This window comes from Pongo pygmaeus, chromosome 1 (genome assembly GCF_028885625.2).
Source record: "Pongo pygmaeus isolate AG05252 chromosome 1, NHGRI_mPonPyg2-v2.0_pri, whole genome shotgun sequence".
Classification (NCBI taxonomy): Eukaryota; Metazoa; Chordata; class Mammalia; order Primates; family Hominidae; genus Pongo; species Pongo pygmaeus.
This window is the reverse complement of record NC_072373.2, coordinates 213,485,232-213,503,168: the sequence shown is the minus strand read 5'-3', so window position 1 is coordinate 213,503,168 and position 17,937 is coordinate 213,485,232. Positions and strand designations below refer to the sequence as shown.

Below are 17,937 nucleotides of genomic sequence, written 5' to 3'. Positions count from 1 at the left end.
ATTCCTTTTTGATACCTCAAATATCTATAACAAAAAATAGATAATGACACTGTCTTATACAAGAATATAGATAGTGTTCCTCAAATTCCATTATTTATATCTCATCTTCACCATTTCTGCCATATCAATGATCCACCTATACTCATATTTATGTAATGTTCTTCTTTAAATAAAATCCATTCTTCAACTTGACCTCATTTTGAACAATAATATCATGATTAGTATCATTATGTGTATTAAACATATAAGTAGCAGCCAGACATGGTGGCTCACATCTGCAATCCCAGCGCTTTGGAAGGCAGAGGCGGGAGTATCGCTTGAGCCCAGAAGTTTGAGACCAGCCTGGGCAACATAGTGAGATCCTGTCTCTACAAAAAATTTAAAAAATTAGCTGAGCATGGTGGCATGTGCCTGTAGTCCCAGCTACTCAAGAGACTGATGTGGGAAGATTGCTCGAGCCCAGAAGGTCAAGACTACATGATTGTGCCACTGCACTCCAGCCTGGGTGACAGAGTGAGACCCAGTCTCAAAAACTAAAAAATATATATATACACACACATATATGTATAATATGTAGCATATAGAATCTTCAGGTTTCATTTCATTAATGCATTTCATTCATTAATGCATATTTAAATAATAATACTACAGCACTTACTCGATTGCCAGGCATTGTGCTAAGATTTTACATTTAATCCTTACAGCAATCCAGTGAAATTGGTATTATTATTATCCCATTTTACAGATGAGGAAACTGAGGCACAAGAGCTAAACAGACTAGTCCAAGGTCATGCAATTGGTTAGTGAAGGAGTCAGGAAGTCCAGGCCACGAAAGGACAATGCTTCCCTGGCCGTAACTAAGACGTGGCTATGAATATGTTTAGAAGGTCATCTGGGTCAGTCTCATGTGGGACAAGGGTCACCATATCATGCTGTGGGGCACACGGATCTATTTTATTGGGATGACCTAGCGGTCATATATTCGGATGAGGGAGGAAGGATTTACAAACAAATGTTTGCTTTCTCAGCCAAGCCATTTGGACAGAGTCGGGGGCATGTTCAGGGTCGCAATTTTTCCCCAGATACAGTCACAACACATGCCATGAAGAGCCGGTGGGGCTGGTGTCACCGCTGGGTCCCCCACCCCAAGGTCACTGAGGGCTGGGGCCAGAGTCTTTCGAGAGCCTGGCAGAGTGTGCCTGCAGAGGCTTCACATTGAACCTCTCATTGTGGTGGTTGGGAATTCCTTCTAAAATCCCTGGGGGTGGCCAGACGCGCAGGGTCTTGTGGACATCACAGTTGTGGCCCCGCTGAAGGGGAACAGGTATGGTCAGAGGCCCCAGCTCTGCTGTCCGAACTGTAGCCAGACTTCCTGGGGGCCATGGGGGAGGGATGTCTTGAACCTGTGTCTCCTCTGAAGGAGAGGAAGAGGGGCTCCCACTATGTGTGCACACAATCCCCTGGGAAAGGACCTGCCCATTCAGGGCCAGGCTGGGTGCCCCAACCCCGGACCCCCACCAACCCTCTCCTCTTGATGGGATTTCAGAAATCTCCCTGTGCGCAGACATCACCCGCACCGGCAAAGTGAAGCCAACCAGAGCTGTGAAAGATCAGGTACCGCTCACCCAAACGCTCCTTTCCTAGTTCTGCTGGATTCTCCCCCGGGCGCCCCCTTGTGGTGATGGGGTAAATGCTGTTCTGTCTCACGTATTCCATGTTAACTGTTTAAAAAAAGAGAGAAAGAAAATTAGCATCACCATTAATATTTTGGTTTATGTATTTCCCATCTATTTTACAAAATCAGATTTTCACCAATTGTGGGTTCAGATGTGTTATTCTACAAACTGGAAACGCTACTGAGTCACCCAGTTAATAGCAGAGAGGAAATTCGTGGGCAGGACTCGACTCTGGCTCAAAAACTCCCTACTCCATGCTCTATGGCTGATATGGGAGAGATTTCTGCAGAGCTGTCTACATGGGGGAATAACAGAGAAAGGAAGAAATGGCAGCGGGAGAGGCGGGAAGGAGCCAGGTGGGGAGAGGGAGGGTGTGTTGTGGAAAGACAGGATGATGGGATGTGCAGAAAGGGCAGGTGAACGCTGTCTTAAACCAGAGTCTGCAGGTAAACCTGAAACCCCAGAGCTGCCTGCACCATTTTATGCTGGTGTGCACTGGGGGCTGTGCCCTGTGAAAAGATGAAGATCCTTTTTGGGGTCAGCAAAAGTGGGAAGAAAAATTACAACTCTAGGAGTAGAATCTGTCCCTGTATCCCTCCCGAAATGCAGTCATTTCCCGGGGGCAAACGCTCTCCCTCGAAGGGGGGCACCATACTATTAGATCCCTAAAGGGTGGGGCTGCTTAATGTGCTTTAATCTCTGGACAGATATTAACTGGCTGCTAAGAATAGTACCACACTTTGCTGAATGAGTAATTAAGAGTTCACATAATAGTAACTATTTAGATTAGAATCTTGACGTACATATTTAGCTGCATTTGGTTTGTCAAGCTCAACATTTTATTTATTTATTTATTTTTTGAGATGGAGTCATGCTCTGTCTCCCAGGCTGGAGTGCAATGGCGGTTCACTGCAATCTCCGCCTCCCGGGTTCAAGTGATTCTCCTACCTCAGCCTCCTGAGTAGCTGCAACTACAGGTGCACGCCTCCACACCCGGCTAATTTTTGTATTTTTAGTAGAGACAGGGTTTCGCCATGTTGGCCAGGCTGGTCTTGAACTCCTGACCTCAGGTGATCTGCCTGCCTCAGCCTCCCAAAGTGCTGGGATTACAGGTGTGAGCCACCGCACCCAGCCAACATTTCTTAAAAGCTGTTAAAATCCATGCGACTGTCTTGGGCTCCTCTTTTTAAATGGATGAATTGTGTTTTGGGTGAATTTGGTTGTGAGTTTTGGAGTAAAAGACAAAAATCCACTCCTGAGATCAAATAATTAATTGATGTAGGAGCAAGATGTGTAAACTGCACTGGGTTAAAAAGGTGATGGGGGCCAGGCATGGTGGCTCACGCCTGTAATCCCAGCACTTTGGGAGGCCGAGGAGGGTGGATCATGAGGTCAAGAGATTGAGACCATCCTGGCCAACATGGTGAAACCCCGTCTCTACTAAAAATACAAAAATTAGCCAGGTGTGGTGGCACGCGCCTATAGTACCAGCTACTCAGGAGGCTGAGGCAGGAGAATCACTTGAACCCGGGAGGCGGAGGTTGCAGTGAGCCAAGATCACGCCGCTGCACTCCAGTCTGGCGGCAGAGGGAGACTCTGTCTCAAAAAAATAATAAATAAATAAATAAATAAATAAATAAATAAATTTTAAAAAAGAAGTAATGGGGAGTTGCTATGCTTCTTGCAAGAGTTGGAGGGCTCTATGCTAGTTTCTAAGCATGCCTCTTCCCTGCTGGTGTCCAGAGGACCTGGACCTGGGGCCCTTGTGGACAGGGTGCCATCCTGCTGGTGAACTGTGACAGAGACAATCTCGAATCTTCTGCCATGGACTGCGAGGATGATGAAGTGCTTGACAGCGAAGGTAAAGAGCATTTGCTAGCTAATGGGAAGGGCTTTTTACAAAGCCCTTTTGCCCACATGGCCGAAACCCGGTGACGGCCCTCTGAAATAAGGGTTATTGAAAGCATGTTCTTGTTGGCATGTCTGTTTTATAGGTGAAGCAATGGGCAAAGGCCCTCAGGGGGCAAGTGACCTCTCCAAGCTCACACAGCAGTCAGGGAAGAGCTGAGGCCAGTGCTGTCTCCTGATGCCTCCTACAGGCCCCAGTTTCCATGCCTCACCCTGCTGCCCAACCTAAACGCTCTTAGGTCAAACCTGGAACCTGAAATCCTTCGAAATGAAAGCTTCTCATTCCCAAACTCATATCAGAGCAGCCCCTGAGACCTCTGCCATAGGCCGGGCACGACTCTGAGCCCTTTGGAATGATTAACTCATTTGATCTTCCAACATAAGCCTTTATAGACAGGAAAACCAAGGCATGGGGAACTTAAGCAATTTGCCCAAGGTCACAGCACTGATACATAGCAGACTCGGGGTTTGAACCCCGGACGTCCCAACACCGGAGCAGGTTTAGGGGCATGAGGATGGTGGGGGATGCAGGATCTCTGCAGGCAAACCTCTGGGCTGCTAAGGGGGTGGCTCTGGGGTTGAAGTGAGGACACATTATCCACCTGCGCTGGAGGAAGGTGCTAAGGGGCTCAGGCTGGCAGGCCTTCCTGGGGAGCTCTTAGAATAACATAGAAATGGATGTATTTTCAAGTTGCATGTAGTTGGCCTGGCCCGATGCCGGGGGCAGTCTCTGTACAGTGCCTGACATGCAGTAATAATCACAACAGCTGCCCTTTGTGGGCACTCCCGGGGTGCCAAGAGCTGGTATAAGCACTGTGTATCACCTCACTTTATCTTCACAACAGTTCTATGGTGGGTACAACTCTTGCCCCTGTCTTAGTGATGAGGAAACAAAGGCAGAGAAACCTGAAATCCCTTTCCTAAGCCCACCCAGATCCCAGATTCAAACCAAATTGACCGCAAAGCCTTTAAGCCCTTGGCTATCAGTCAGTCCCTCGGGAACCATCTCTTCACTCTCCCCACCCTCTACCCCTTCTTGGCTATTGTTCAAGTTGGTTCACAAACCACACTTCTTGCTCAGGACCAGCACAGAAACCTTTCACTCATTCATTGCACAAATCTCAGCCGAGCGCCTGCTGCCTGCTGGTCATTGTTCTAGGGAGTTCTCGGCTTTCTAGGTTCAAGATTCAGGGAACATTTCAAGGAACAAAATATTAATAAATGTGGTCCTCGCTTCGCTGAGGTTACATCCTCAGCTCATCCTAGTGGGAGGAGACCAAAACCTTAATGAACTCTCATTCCAAAATGAACACCATCATTTAAATACTCAAAATAGCATAAAGAAAAGAAAACCAGGCAACATGGTAAAGGGAGGTCTCAGGGGAGCGGTGGGGTGTGAGGCTCCGCCCGGAGGTGGCTATGGGAAACCAGCAGTGGTCTCAGGGGCCTGTGACTCAGGCAACGTCCTTCTCATCCCAGACCTGCAGGACATGTCGCTGATGACCCTGAGCACAAAGACCCCCAAGGACTTCTTCACCAACCATAGGCTGGTGCTCCATGTGGCCAGGTCTGAGATGGACAAAGTGAGGGTGTTTCAGGCCACATGTAAGTCATCCCCATCTGTGTTCCCCTCCTGCCCTGGCCAACGGGGCACAATCCCGTCACACAGCTGTGTGGCAGATAAATCCTGAGCACCTACTATGTGCCGAGTTCTAAGAACAGCAGACACAGCAGTCGGCAAGACAGACAACATCTTGTCTACTACCTTCTAGTTGGAGGACACAGACAAACTGACTCGTTATTGCTCCCTGCTTCTCTCTCTCTCTCTCTCTCTCTCTCACACACACACACACACACACCCCTCCTGGTTATAGACTTTGAGTGCAAGCTGACGGCATGTGGCATGTAATCATTTGTTCTGCAACATCCTCAGAGACATCAGGAACTTCTCAGTGACCCACGAGCACCTGCAACTAAGTAGGTGCCAGGTTGGTCCCAGGCACGGGGCACAGAGCCATGACTGTGACCAAGTCCCTGCTCTCGTGTTGCTTTCATCTTAGTGGCTGGGAGAACTATAGGTAAAATAATTACATAAAACACCTAGCGTGTCCAACACTGTGACATGCTATGTAGAAGAATGCGGCAGGGAAGGGGATGTGGAGGGAGGAGTGGAGTTGGGGGTATGTGGAGAGAGGGTGGCCAGGGAAGGTGTCCCCCATGAGATGCCATGTGAGCAGAGGGAGGTATAGGAACAGACAGGCAGACACCTAGGGGAAGGGCGTTCCAGGCAGAGGGAACAACAAGTGCGTGGGCCCTGAGGTGAGATCATGCCTGTGGTTTGGAGGAATGCAGGGAGGCGAGTGCAGCTGGGGTGGAATGTGCAAGGGTTAAAGTGGGGGATGAGGGTGGAAGAGACAGGGCAGAGGGGAAGGGGGCGGTCAGGTAGGCGTATATTGACTTTGGCTTCCGGATGGAAGGAGATGGAGAACGCCATGGGAGGGTTTTTTTTTGCGGGGGCCTCACAATCATTCTGATCCTGATCATTCTGCCTGGTCTATTCCATGCCTTTTTTTTTTTTTTTTTAATTTTTTTTTTTTGAGAGAGTCTCACTCTGTTGCCCGGCTGGAGTGCAGTGGTGCCATCTCGGCTCACCGCAGCCTCCATCTCCAGGGTTCCAGCGATTCTCCTGCCTCAGCCTCCCCAGTAGCTGAGGTTACAAGCATGTGCCACCACATCCAGCTAATTTTTGTATTTTTAGTAGAGATGGGATTTCACCAGGTTGGCCAGACTGGTCTCGAACTTCTGACCTCAAATGATCCAGTTGCCTCAGCCTCCCCAAGCACTAGGATTACAGGCACCACACCCAGCCTCTGTTTCTTTTTTTTTTTTTTTTTTTTTTTTTTGAGACGGAGTCTCTCTCTGTCGCCAGGCTGGAGTGCAGTGGTGCGATCTCGACTCACTGCAACCTCCACCTCCCAGGTTCAAGTGATTCTCCTGCCTCAGCCTCCCGAGTAGCTGGGATTATAGGTGTCCGCCACAATGCCTGGCTAATTTTTTTGTGTTTTTAGTAGAGATGGGGTTTCACCATGTTGGCCAGGCTGGTCTCGATCTCCTGACCTTGTGATCCTCCTGCCTCGGCCTCCCAAAGTGCTGGGATTACAGGTGTAACCCACCGCACCCGACCTGTTTCATTCTTAAAGTGATTAAACTGACACTGATTTGGTGACAGTTCAACTTATTGCCTCCACCCAGGCATCACCTCCTCCAGGAAGTCCTCAGGGATTCCCTCTATCACAGCGGTCTGCTATTTTCATGATCTCTTCTTCTCCCTACTCACCCGTAAGACTGTGTACTCTCTGGGGGTGAGGATAGGAGGACAGTGACTCTGTCTCCCTGGTCCCCTGCTGTGCCCCTGTCCCCCGCTGACATCTGGCTAGAGCAGATGCTCAGGAATGAGTGAAGGAATGGTGTATACTGGACTTCCTGTAAAGTTTGGAATGGCTCAGGCACCCCTGCCACACCCTTCTGGGACTTCAGCCAGGGAGCAGTGTCCCAGCTGGGACTTTGGTCCTTTTCTCCTAAGGGGACTGGCCAGATTAGGCTGCAAGGGGTTCTCTGATGGTGGCATGCGGTGACCCTGGGAAAGGTTTCTGGGGAGCACTGGGGAGAGGAGGAAAGGTCTTCAGAAGTGGAGACGCAAACCTGAGTCTCCCCTGCCTCTCTCCTAGTGGGCAAACTGTCCTCCAAGTGCAGGGCAGTCCTGGGTCCCAAGAGGTCCTCTCACTACCTGATGGTCCCCGGTGGAAAGCACAACACGGACTTCTACGTGGAGGCCCTCGCTTTCCCGGACACCGACTTCCCGGGGCTCATTACCCTCACTGTCTCCATGCTGGACACGTCCAACCTGGTAGGCCGAGAAGGCAGCCCTGCATCGGGGGCCTGGGCTTCCAGGCAGTGGCCTGGCTGGGGTAAGGGGTACAGAGCCCAGCTGGGCAGGGGGACTCCAAACAGCTGCGGGAAGTGGTAGGTGCTGGGCCCTGGTGGCGGTGACAGCCCCTCCCTCCCCTTACCCCCTCCCCTGCAGGAGCTCCCCGAGGCTGTGGTGTTCCAAGACAGCGTGGTCTTCCGCGTGGCACCCTGGATCATGACCCCCAACACCCAGCCCCCGCAGGAGGTGTACGCATGCAGGTGAGAGGCCCTGGGATGCTGGGGTGGGTCCAGACACCTCAGGGGGAGCCCTGGGCCAGCAACAAAGAGCCTGAGTTCCATCCGCAGCACTCACTGTGTGATGGGAAAAACAGTCACCCCTCCCCTGCCCACTGAGAGCTTGCTGCTTGTTGGGGGCTCTGAAAAGGCAGGGAGGTTCCCTACTGTTGTTTTCATTGCCTCTGGCCTGCCCTGATGCAGCTGAGGCTATGTTAGCTCCCAGGGGCCTGTAGAGTGTGTCCCACGGACCTTGTGCACCAGAAACTCCTGGGAACTCATTTAAAATGCACCTTTCTGGGCTGGGCACAGTGACTCATGCCTGTAACCCCAGCAATTTGGGAGGCTGAGGCAGGTGGATCACTTGAGGTCAGAAGTTTGAGATCAGCCCAGCCAACATGGTGAAACCCCATCTCTACTAAAAAATACAAAAATTGGCCAGGCGTGGTGGCGCATGCCTGTAATCCAGCTACTCAGGAGGCTGAGGCATGAGAATTGCTTGAACCCTGGAGGCGGAGGTTGCAGTGAGCTGAGATTGCGCCACTGAACTCCAGCCTGGGCAACAGAGCGAGACTCCATCTCAAAAATAAAATAACCAGCCTGGCCAACATGGTGAAACCCTGTCTCTACTAAAAATACAAAAAATTAGCCAGGTGTTGTGGCATGTGCCTGTAATCCCAGCTACTCGGGAGGCTGAGGCAGGAGAATCACTTGAACTCAGGAGGCCAAGGTTGCAGTGAGCTGAGATTGCACCATTGCACTCTAGCCTGGGCGACAGAGCAAGACTCCATCTCGAGAAAATTAAAAATAATGAAAATAAAAAATTAAATTAAATTAAATTAAAATTAAATAAAATGCACCTTTCTGGCTGCCTGTGAGCTGCTGGGTCTTATCCCTGGGGACGGGGCCCATCTGTGTTTTGGGGAGGCCCAGGCCATCTTCCTGCAGTCTGAGAGCCCCTGACAAGTGTGCTGGGGTCTCAGGAGACCCTCTCCTCTCCTCTTCTGATAGCTTCAGGGACAGAAGAGTAAGAGGGTAATGTGGTCAGGACGCAGGATGGAATCCAGTGAGGACTGTATTCCAGTCCCAGCACTGTTCCAGGTGGTGTGACCTTGAACAGTGAACTCATATTGTGTCTTCTCCCAGGTTGATATGGTTTGGCTCTGTGTCCCCACCCAAATCTCATCTTGAATTGTACTCCCATAATTTGCACATGTTCTGGGAGGGACCTGGTGGGAGATAATTTGAATCATGGAGGTGGTTTGCCCCATGCTGTTCTCATGGTAGTGAATAAGTCTCATGAGATCTGATGGTTTTATCAAGGGTTTCCACTTTCGCATCTTCCTCATTTTCTCTTGCCGCCGCCATGTAAGAAGTGCCTTTCGCCTCTTACCATGGCGTCCCCAGCCATGTGGGAGTGTAAGTCCAATTAAACCTCTTTTCCTTCCTAGTCTCAGGTATGTTTTTGTCAGTGGAGTGAAAATGGACTAATACAGTAAATTGATACCAGTAGAGGGGGGCGTTGCTGAAAAGATATCCAAAATGTGGAAGCAGCTTTGGAACTGGGTAACAGACAGAGGTTGGAACGATTTGGAGGGCTCAGAAGAAGACACGAAAATGTGGGAAACTTTGGAACTTTCTAGAGGCTTGTTGAATGGCTTTGACAAAAATACTGATAATGATATGAACAATGAAATCTAGACTGAGATGATCTCAGATGGAGATGAAGAACTTGTTGGGAACTGGAGCAAAGGTGACTCTTGTTATGTTTTAGCAAAGAGACTGGTGGCATTTTGTCCCTGCCCTAGAGATTTGTGGAACTTTGAACTTGAGAGAGACGATTTAGGGTATCTGGCAGAAGAAATTTCTAAGCAGCAAGGCATTCAAGATGTGACTTGGGTGCTGCTAAAGGCACAGTTTTAAAAGGGAAGCAGAGCATAAAAGTTCAGAAAAGTTGCAGCCTGACAATGCAATCGAAAAGAAAATCTCATTTTCTGAGGAGAAACTCAAGCCAGCTGCAGAAATTTGCATAAGTAACAAGGAGCTTAATGTTAAGCCACAAGGCAATGGGGAAAATGTCTCCAGGGCATGTCAGAGGTCTTCACGGCAGCCCCTCCCATCACAGGCCCAGAGGCCTAGGAGAAAATGGTTTCATGGGTCAGGCCCAGGGTCCCTGTGCTATGTGCAGCCTAGGAACTTGGCACCCTGCATCCCAGCTGCTCCAGCCATGGCTAAAAGGGGCCAGCATAGAGCTCAGGCCGTAGCTTCAGAGGGTGCAAGCCCCAAGCCTTGGCAACTTCTACATGGTGTTGAGCCTACAAGTGCACAGAAGTCAAGAATTGGGGTTTGGGAACCTCTGCCTTGATTTCCGAAGATGTGTGGAAACGCCTAGATGCCCAGGCAGAAATTTGCTGCAGGGATGGGGTTCTCATGGAGAACCTCCGCTACAGCAGTGCAGAGGGGAAATGTTGGGTTGGAGCCCCCACACAGAGTCCCTACTGGGACACCACGTAGTGGAGTTGTGAGAAGAGGTCCACTGTCCTCCAGACTCCAGAAGGGTAGATCCACTGACAGCTTGCACCGTGTGCTTGGAAAAGCCACAGACACTCAACACCAGCCTGTGAAACTGGCCTCCCAGGAGGGAGGCTATACCCTGCAAAGCCACAGGGGTGGAGCTGCCCAAGACCGTGGTAACGCACCTCTTGTGTCAGCATGACCTGGATGTGAGACCTGGAGTCAAAGATCATTTTGGAGCTTTAAAATTTGACTGCCCTGCTGGATTTTGGACTTGCATAGACCCTGTAACCCCCTTGTTTGGGCCAATTTCTCCCATTTGGAATGGTTGTATTTACCCAACACCTGTACCCCCATTGTATCTAGGAAGTAACTAGCTTGCTTTTGATTTTACAGGCTCATAGGAGGAAGGGACTTGCCCTGTCTCAGATGAGATTTTGGATTGTGAACTTTTGGGTTAATGCTGAAATGAGTTAAGACTTTGGGGGACTGTTGGGAAGGCATGATTGGTTTTGAAATGTGAGGATATGAGATTTGGAGGGGCCAGGGGCAGGATGATATGCTTTGGCTCTGTGTCCCCACCCAAATCTCATCTTGAAATGTACTCCCATAATTCCCAAGTGTTGTGGGAGGGACCCAGTGGGAGATAGTTTGAATCATGGCGGCGGTTTCTCCCATACTGTTCTCGTGATAGTGAATAAGTCTCACGAGATCTGATGGTTTTATCAGGGGTTTCTCCTTTTGCTTCTTCCTCATTTTCTCTTGCCACCACCGTGTAAGAAGTGCCTTTTGCCTCCTGCCGTGGCCTCCCCAGCCATGTGGAACTGTAAGTCCAATTAAACCTCTTTTTCTTCCCAGTCTCAAGTATGTCTTTATCAGCAGCGTGAAAATGGACTAATACACGGGTGGAAGGGGTACCCGCTAGTTCCTGCCTCATAACTTGTTAGATGGATTCCATGAGCTAATGCCTGCTAAGAGCAGATGGACTGGACGTGCCAGGAGCCTCTGTTCAGGCCACAGGTGACCCCTGAGCACCTGTGTGTCCCTCCCCATCCTTCCAGGCTAAGCTTCAAAATCCAGAACACTAAGAATCTGCTTTTCTCCTCTCTCTAGTATTTTTGAAAATGAGGACTTCCTGGAGTCAGTGACTACTCTGGCCATGAAAGCCAAGTGCAAGCTGACCATCTGCCCTGAGGAGGAGAACATGGATGACCAGTGGATGCAGGTACGTGCCCTGCAGGGCAGGCAGAGTGAATGTCCCTGAGGGCCAAGAGACACTTGGGGCACCCAGGCTCCTGGGGTTCAGCCTGGTGTCTCACCGGCCACCCTTCCTTAGATGGACAGGGAGGTAGGAACCTGAGAGGTCCTTGGGCCGGGAGGCTCAAGCAAGTGATTCGTCTGACGTTTGCTGTGGGCCACTGCAGGCCCACTGCAGTCACCAAGATGAAAGCCACCTTCCTGCTTGAAAACACTCAGGTGGCCTCGGGAAATGATGTGAAGCTCGGGAGATTGGTGCTCAACCAGCCCCTCAAGTGGTCCTTCCTCCAGGCTGTCCATCTTGGGCCCAGCCACCAAACCAGGTCACACCCCAGCTCCAGCACTTTCCATGGCTCCCGTCTCCTCCCGCTTAGTCTTTTTCCAGGCCCTCTCAGCCTGCCTGGTTCCCTTCCCTGGGGCCAGCCTGCCACTGTGCCTGGAAACACCTGATTACCAGTCTCTGTTTCCATGCCACTCCCCCATTGTGCCAGGAGTGCCCCAAGGACTGAGATTGGGCCTCATCCAGCCCAGCACCCCAATGCCTGGCACTGGGCAGTGCCAGTGGGCATTTGGTGGGTGGCACTGACCCTCCCCACCACTGCCTTGCTTTGCCTCGGGACCCTGTCCTTCCATGCCGCACCCCTGTGGTGCTGTCTCTTGGACCTACCTCCCCATTCCCATCCCCCGTCTCCAATCCATACTGGTGAATCCCAGCGCGAATGCTCCTCGTCCATAAATTTCCCCCGTCACCCCCAGCAGGAATTCATCCCTCCTTCTTTTCACCCTCACACAACATCCTCTCTTCCTTTCTTGCCATTCCATCTTTTTTTTTTTTTTCGCTCTTGTTGCCCAGGCTGGAGTGCAATGGCACAATCTCGGCTCACCACAACCTCTGCCTCCCGGGTTCAAGTGAGTCTCCTGCCTCAGCCTCCCGAATAGCTGTGATTACAGGCATGTGCCACCACGCCTGGCTGATTTTGTATTTTTAGTAGAGATGGGGTTTCTCCATGTTGGTCAGGCTGGTCTCGAACCCCTGACTTCAGGTAATCCACCTACCTCAGCCTCCCAAAGTGCTGGGCTTACAGGCGTGAGTTACTGCACCTGGCCGCCATTCCATTTTTTTGATACCAGGTTGACCTGTGTGAAATTGCTGATATGTGCCATTTTTGATTTGCAAGAGTGGAACTTTCGTCTGGTTCATCCTAATAGTAACTTATAGTAGTGATTATGTCCAACATCCCATCTGCCTGCTAGAATACAAGCCTGCGGAGGCAGAATTTTCAGCAGATTCATTTCTGAACCCTCCCCGTGCTCCTCCTGCCCGCTCCAGTGGCCCAGGCTGGGTCTTATCTGCCCTCCTTTGGAGAGGAGGCCGGGAGCCCTGGCGCCAACACGTCTTCTCTGGCCCATCCTAGCTGCATCAGGAGCCCCTCCTCTGTGTCCCCACAGACCCCTCAATCTCTCACCCCCTCATCACCTCCTAACCCTGGTGCCCACTGCCTGGCTCCCTTGTTTTCTCACCTTGAGGAGGGGTCTCAGTTTTGCTCACCAGGGGTCCCCAGCACTGGCCCAGGCACCACCAGGAGTGGGAGGGAAGGGCACTCCTGCAGGCTCATGGCCTCCATGCACTGGGCAAATAGGTGGCAATAAGCTCCGCTTTCTGAGCCCCTTCTCTGAGATCAAACATCTCATAGGAAAGTGCCCTAGACTGCAAGAGTGAGAGTGAGTGGATGGTTTCATGCCCCTATCCTGGCGTCGGGCACCAAGACCCAGGCAGCACGCGCAACAGCTTCCTCTCCACTCACTCCCACAGGATGAAATGGAGATCGGTTACATCCAAGCCCCACACAAAACGATGCCCGTGGTCTTTGACTCTCCAAGGAACAGAGGCCTGAAGGAGTTTCCCGTCAAACGCGTGATGGTACCTGCATGGGGTGGGGAGGGGGCACAGCTGCCAAAACCCTCTTGTCTTGAGGCTCCCTCCTTTTAGCCTGCCTTCCCCGCCCGCGCCTGTGGCTGAGCAGCCCAGTGCAAGCAGGTGGAATTCCTACCAAAGTGGGCGCATGTAGGTGGGGCTTGTTATTTTTTTTATTACCAAGATAAGATCTGGCTCTTCATTTCCCAAAACCCTTGTCACCCGTGAGCTCAGCTTGATCTCCAGGTAACCCTGCCGAGGAGGTGGCTCAGGCTTGGACCTCCTTGTGCTCTTGAAGAAGCTCTTGCTGCAAGGCGGAGGTGGGGCCAGGGCTGGAATCTTTCCCAATGCCCAGCTGGAGGCTCTGTCTTACGGGTGGTGTTTGGCCTTCAGGGGCTCTATCTGGGATGTGGGGGGTTTTGGGATCAGTGGATCAGTGGTCATTTCCTGGGTGTGACTTTATCAGCCAGAGGCTGTCCATGTGGAGGTGGGAAGTGACATATTGCCGACTCATGCTTGACTAGCCTGGCAGGTTGATGCAAACTCAGCACAGAACAATAATAATAATAGTTGCATTTATTGGGCATGAGTTGTGTGTTAGCCAGTGCTGCATTCTCTACCTGCACTGACTCATTTAATTTGATAAACTGTTATGGAGATGCTATCAATAGGCCCATTTTATAGAAGAAGAAACTGAGGCTCAGAGTGGAGAAGTTGGAATTCAAACCCAGCCAGTCCGGCTTGGTGAGCATGCTTTTCCCCGCCCTGCCTCCCTCTCCCTGCTTTCCCAGGAAGACCCCAGGCCTGCACTCTGAGCCCTGGCAGCCCCTTGGCTCCAGGTGCCCAGGGAAAATGACAGAAGGAGTGTGGGGTCCAAGGTTTGCTAGGACAAATGGCTTTCCGACAAGCATCTGTACTGTGCCCCAAGGGAAGGGAGAGTGGCCCTGCCCACACAGAAGGCTTCAGAATGAAACTTCAGTTAAACTCAACAGCTTGTCCCGAGTGTTGCTTCCTCCTGGCCAAGCTGTGCGCCGAGCGGTGGAGATGCAGAGATGCTGTTGGATTCACAGTGTGTACTCAGCCATGGGGTCGAGTTCATCCTGTTTCAGCAGCGTTGGGGCGAACCAGCCAGCTGCTACTGTGACTTTGCCCTCTTTCCGCTGCTTTCAGTCCTGCCTGGTTCAGTGGCTGTGTCTCCTACTTTGATGCTCCAAGTATAACAAAGGCCAGATTTTCTGATGCCACAAGTCCTGCTGGACAGACAGACGGACACCTCGGCACCGTTGTTGTCCCCTTTCCCACAGACAACTTTGGATGAAAGCAGGCAGCACTGGTCCCTCAGCTAAGCACATCTGTGTATTCTGACTCAAATCACTCAGAATGAGGCCAGGTGTGGTGGCTCACACCTGTAATCCCAGCAGTTTGGGAGGCCAAGGAGGATGGATCACCTGAGGTCAGAAGTTTGAGACCAGCCTGGCCAACATGGCGAAATCCCGTCTCTACTAAAAATACAAAAATTAGCTGGGCATGGTGGCGTGTGCTTGTATTCCCATCTTCTCAAGAGGCTGTGGCAGGAGAATCTCTCGAACCCGGGAGGCAGAGGTTGCAGTGAGCCGAGATTGCACCACTGCACTCCAGCCTAGGTGACAGAGCAAGACTGTGTCTAAAAAAAAAAAAGAAAAAACAAAAAAGAAAAAACAACAACAAAAAACACCCAAATCACTCAGACAGAATGAAAAGAATTGGAGAAAAAGTCACTCTCGGCACCAGGCTTTGGCCCCACCTGCCTCTCCAGCACCATTGTAGGCCACTCTCGCTGTCCCTTACCCAGCCCCATCTCCATTGGCCTCCTTCGTGTTCTTCAAACTTGCCTAACGTTTCCACACCTCATGGTCTTTGCATATGCCGTTCCCTCTGCTTGCAATGCTGTTCCCTGTTCACGGGGCTGGCTGCTTCTCAGCCTTCAGGTTTCAGCTTCTATTCCCTACTCAGTGAGGCCTTCCCTGATGCTAAAGGAGGGATCCCTACTCCTACCCCAACTCCTAGCCTTCTCCACTACAGCCCCCTGTTGACTTCTTCAGTGTATTTTGTTAAAATCATGGACTCGTTCATCTACTTTTCGTTGCCTGCGCTGCTGGGCCTGAGGCTGTTATGCCTTACGCTGTCCATCGGGCAGCTGGCACAAAGCTTCACACACAGTGGGTGTTCTTCCCGTAAGCATCGTCAGTAAATTTTCTATCACCACCATCAATGGGAAACCAGCAGCACTTCCTGCAGACAGAAGGCAACTGTGAAGTTAAACAGAACTGAAACAAGATCCTGCTACCAAAGCCAGCTCGTTACAAGTGACTGCAGCATCTCTGAGCTCGAGGTCAGCTCTCTGGTTGTTAAAATGAGAGATTAGCAGGTGTCAAGGATGTGTTTGCATCACTGAAACTTGAATTTTTGAGGAACCAGAAAAGACTGGAGGAAAATGAGAAGGGCAACAGCTTTCCAATGTTGTGCCTCAGGCTGCATCACCTGACATCCGTGAGCGTCCCCCGCACAGCCCACTCTTGGGGGGCCACTTCTGCGGACTATGGACATGCCTTCATTTGCCTGCAGAAATCCAAGACTGAAGGCTGTATAACTGACCTCCTCTCACAACAACAGCCAGGGCAGTGATGTGGATGAATTTACATTCATTCATCAAACACTGTTTGAACACATACTCAGCCGGGCCTTGTTCTAGGCACCTGGGATATGACAGGGAGCAACGCCAAGGTCCCTGACCTCACGGAGGGGACATTCTGGCCGAGAGAGACAGACAGCAGACAATGAATAGAACAAAGCAGTATATGGTTCCTTGGAAGGGGATGTCAGGAGCTACAGGTGCCGGGCGCGGTGGCTCATACCTGTAATCCTAGCACTTTGGAAGCCCAGGGTGGGAGAATTGTTTGAGCCCAGGAGTTTGAGACCAGACTGGGCAACATAACGAGACCTTGTCCCCACAAAAAAAAAAATTGTTTTAATTAGCTAGGCATGGTAACACATGCCTGTAGTCCCAGCTACTAGAGAGGCTGAGGTGGGAGGATCGCTTGAGCCCAGGAGGTCAAGGCTGCAGTGAGTCATGATTGCACCACTGCACTCATCTGTCGCACTGGGCGACAGATGAGACCTTGTCTCAGAGGGAAAAAAAAGCTACAGGGAAAGACAGAGTAGAGCGGAATGGAGGGGCTCATAGGTGTCAGCGTGGCAGGGAAGGTGGATTAGGTTACTTTCTGGAAGCCGAATCTGGTGGCTCATTCCAGTAATCCCAGCACTTTGGGAGGCCAAGGCTGGTGGATTACTTGAGCCCAGGAGTTTGAGACCAGCCTAGGCACCATAGTGAAACCCTGTCTCTACAAAAAAAAAAATTAAAAATAAAAATAAAAATAAGCCAGGCATGGTGGTGCATGCCTATATATAGGTTCCAGCTACTTAGGAGGCTGAGGTGGGAGGATCCTTGAACCCTGAAGGGTGAGGCTGCAATGAGCCATGATCATGCCACTGCATTCCAGCATGGGCAATAGGAGTGAGACCTGGTCTCAAAAAAAAAAAAAAAAAAAAAAGATTGCATTCTTAAATAGGATGGTCAGGGTGGGCTTCACAGAGAAGCTGATCTTGCAGCAGATGCTTGAGGGAGGTGAGCGAGTTGGCCATGTGAGTGTGTGTCTGGGTGAAGAGTGTTGTAGTTAGTGAAACAGCCAATGCAAAGGCCCTGGGGCAGGAGCATGCCTTGAGTGTTCCAGAACAGCAAGAGGGCCTGGAGGGGTGGAGCAGAGCAACCAGGAGGAGAGGCGGTCAGGGAGGTGATGGGAGGTGGGAGGAGAGGCGGTCAGGGAGGTGATGGGAGGTGGGAGAAGAGGCGGTCAGGGAGGTGATGGGAGGCAGTAGGAGAGGCAATCAGGGAGGTGATGGGAGGCAGTAGGAGAGGCGGTCAGGGAGGTGATGGGAGGTGGGAGGAGAGGCGGTCAGGGAGGAGATGGGAGGTGGGAGGAGAGGCGGTCAGGGAGGTGATGAGAGGCAGCCGAAGAGGCGGTCAGGGAGGTGATGGGAGGTGGGAGGAGAGGCGGTCAGGGAGGTGATGGGAGGTGGGAGGAGAGGCGGTCAGGGAGGTGATGGGAGGCGGTAGGAGAGGCAATCAGGGAGGTGATGGGAGGCGGGAGGAGAGGCGGTCAGGGAGGTGATGGGAGGCGGTAGGAGAGGCAATCAGGGAGGTGATGGGAGGCGGGAGGAGAGGCGGTCAGGGAGGTGATGGGAGGCGGGAGGAGAGGCGGTCAGGGAGGTGATGGGAGGCGGGAGGAGAGGCGGTCAGGGAGGTGATGGGAGGTGGGAGGAGAGGCGGTCAGGGAGGTGATGGGAGGTGGGAGGAGAGGCGGTCAGGGAGGTGATGGGAGGTGGGAGGAGAGGCGGTCAGGGAGGTGATGGGAGGTGGGAGGAGAG

At 51.5% G+C, this 17,937-nt stretch overlaps 1 protein-coding gene across 2 annotated transcripts in view; it reads left to right on the top strand.

Annotated features, from left to right (window-relative positions):
• PADI4 (peptidyl arginine deiminase 4) overlaps window positions 1-17,937 on the top strand; it is a 55,773-nt gene that overhangs the window by 26,178 nt on the left and 11,658 nt on the right. Inside the window, exons 4-10 of one of the 2 annotated variants that reach the window (XM_054435989.1) lie at window positions 1,547-1,614; window positions 3,420-3,537; window positions 5,064-5,189; window positions 7,313-7,491; window positions 7,669-7,772; window positions 11,415-11,526; window positions 13,372-13,479. In XM_054435989.1, the coding sequence (XP_054291964.1) occupies window positions 1,547-1,614; window positions 3,420-3,537; window positions 5,064-5,189; window positions 7,313-7,491; window positions 7,669-7,772; window positions 11,415-11,526; window positions 13,372-13,479 (815 nt within the window). The remainder of the gene's footprint in view (window positions 1-1,546; window positions 1,615-3,419; window positions 3,538-5,063; window positions 5,190-7,312; window positions 7,492-7,668; window positions 7,773-11,414; window positions 11,527-13,371; window positions 13,480-17,937) is intronic. The other variant, XM_054435996.1, reaches the window with a different exon arrangement.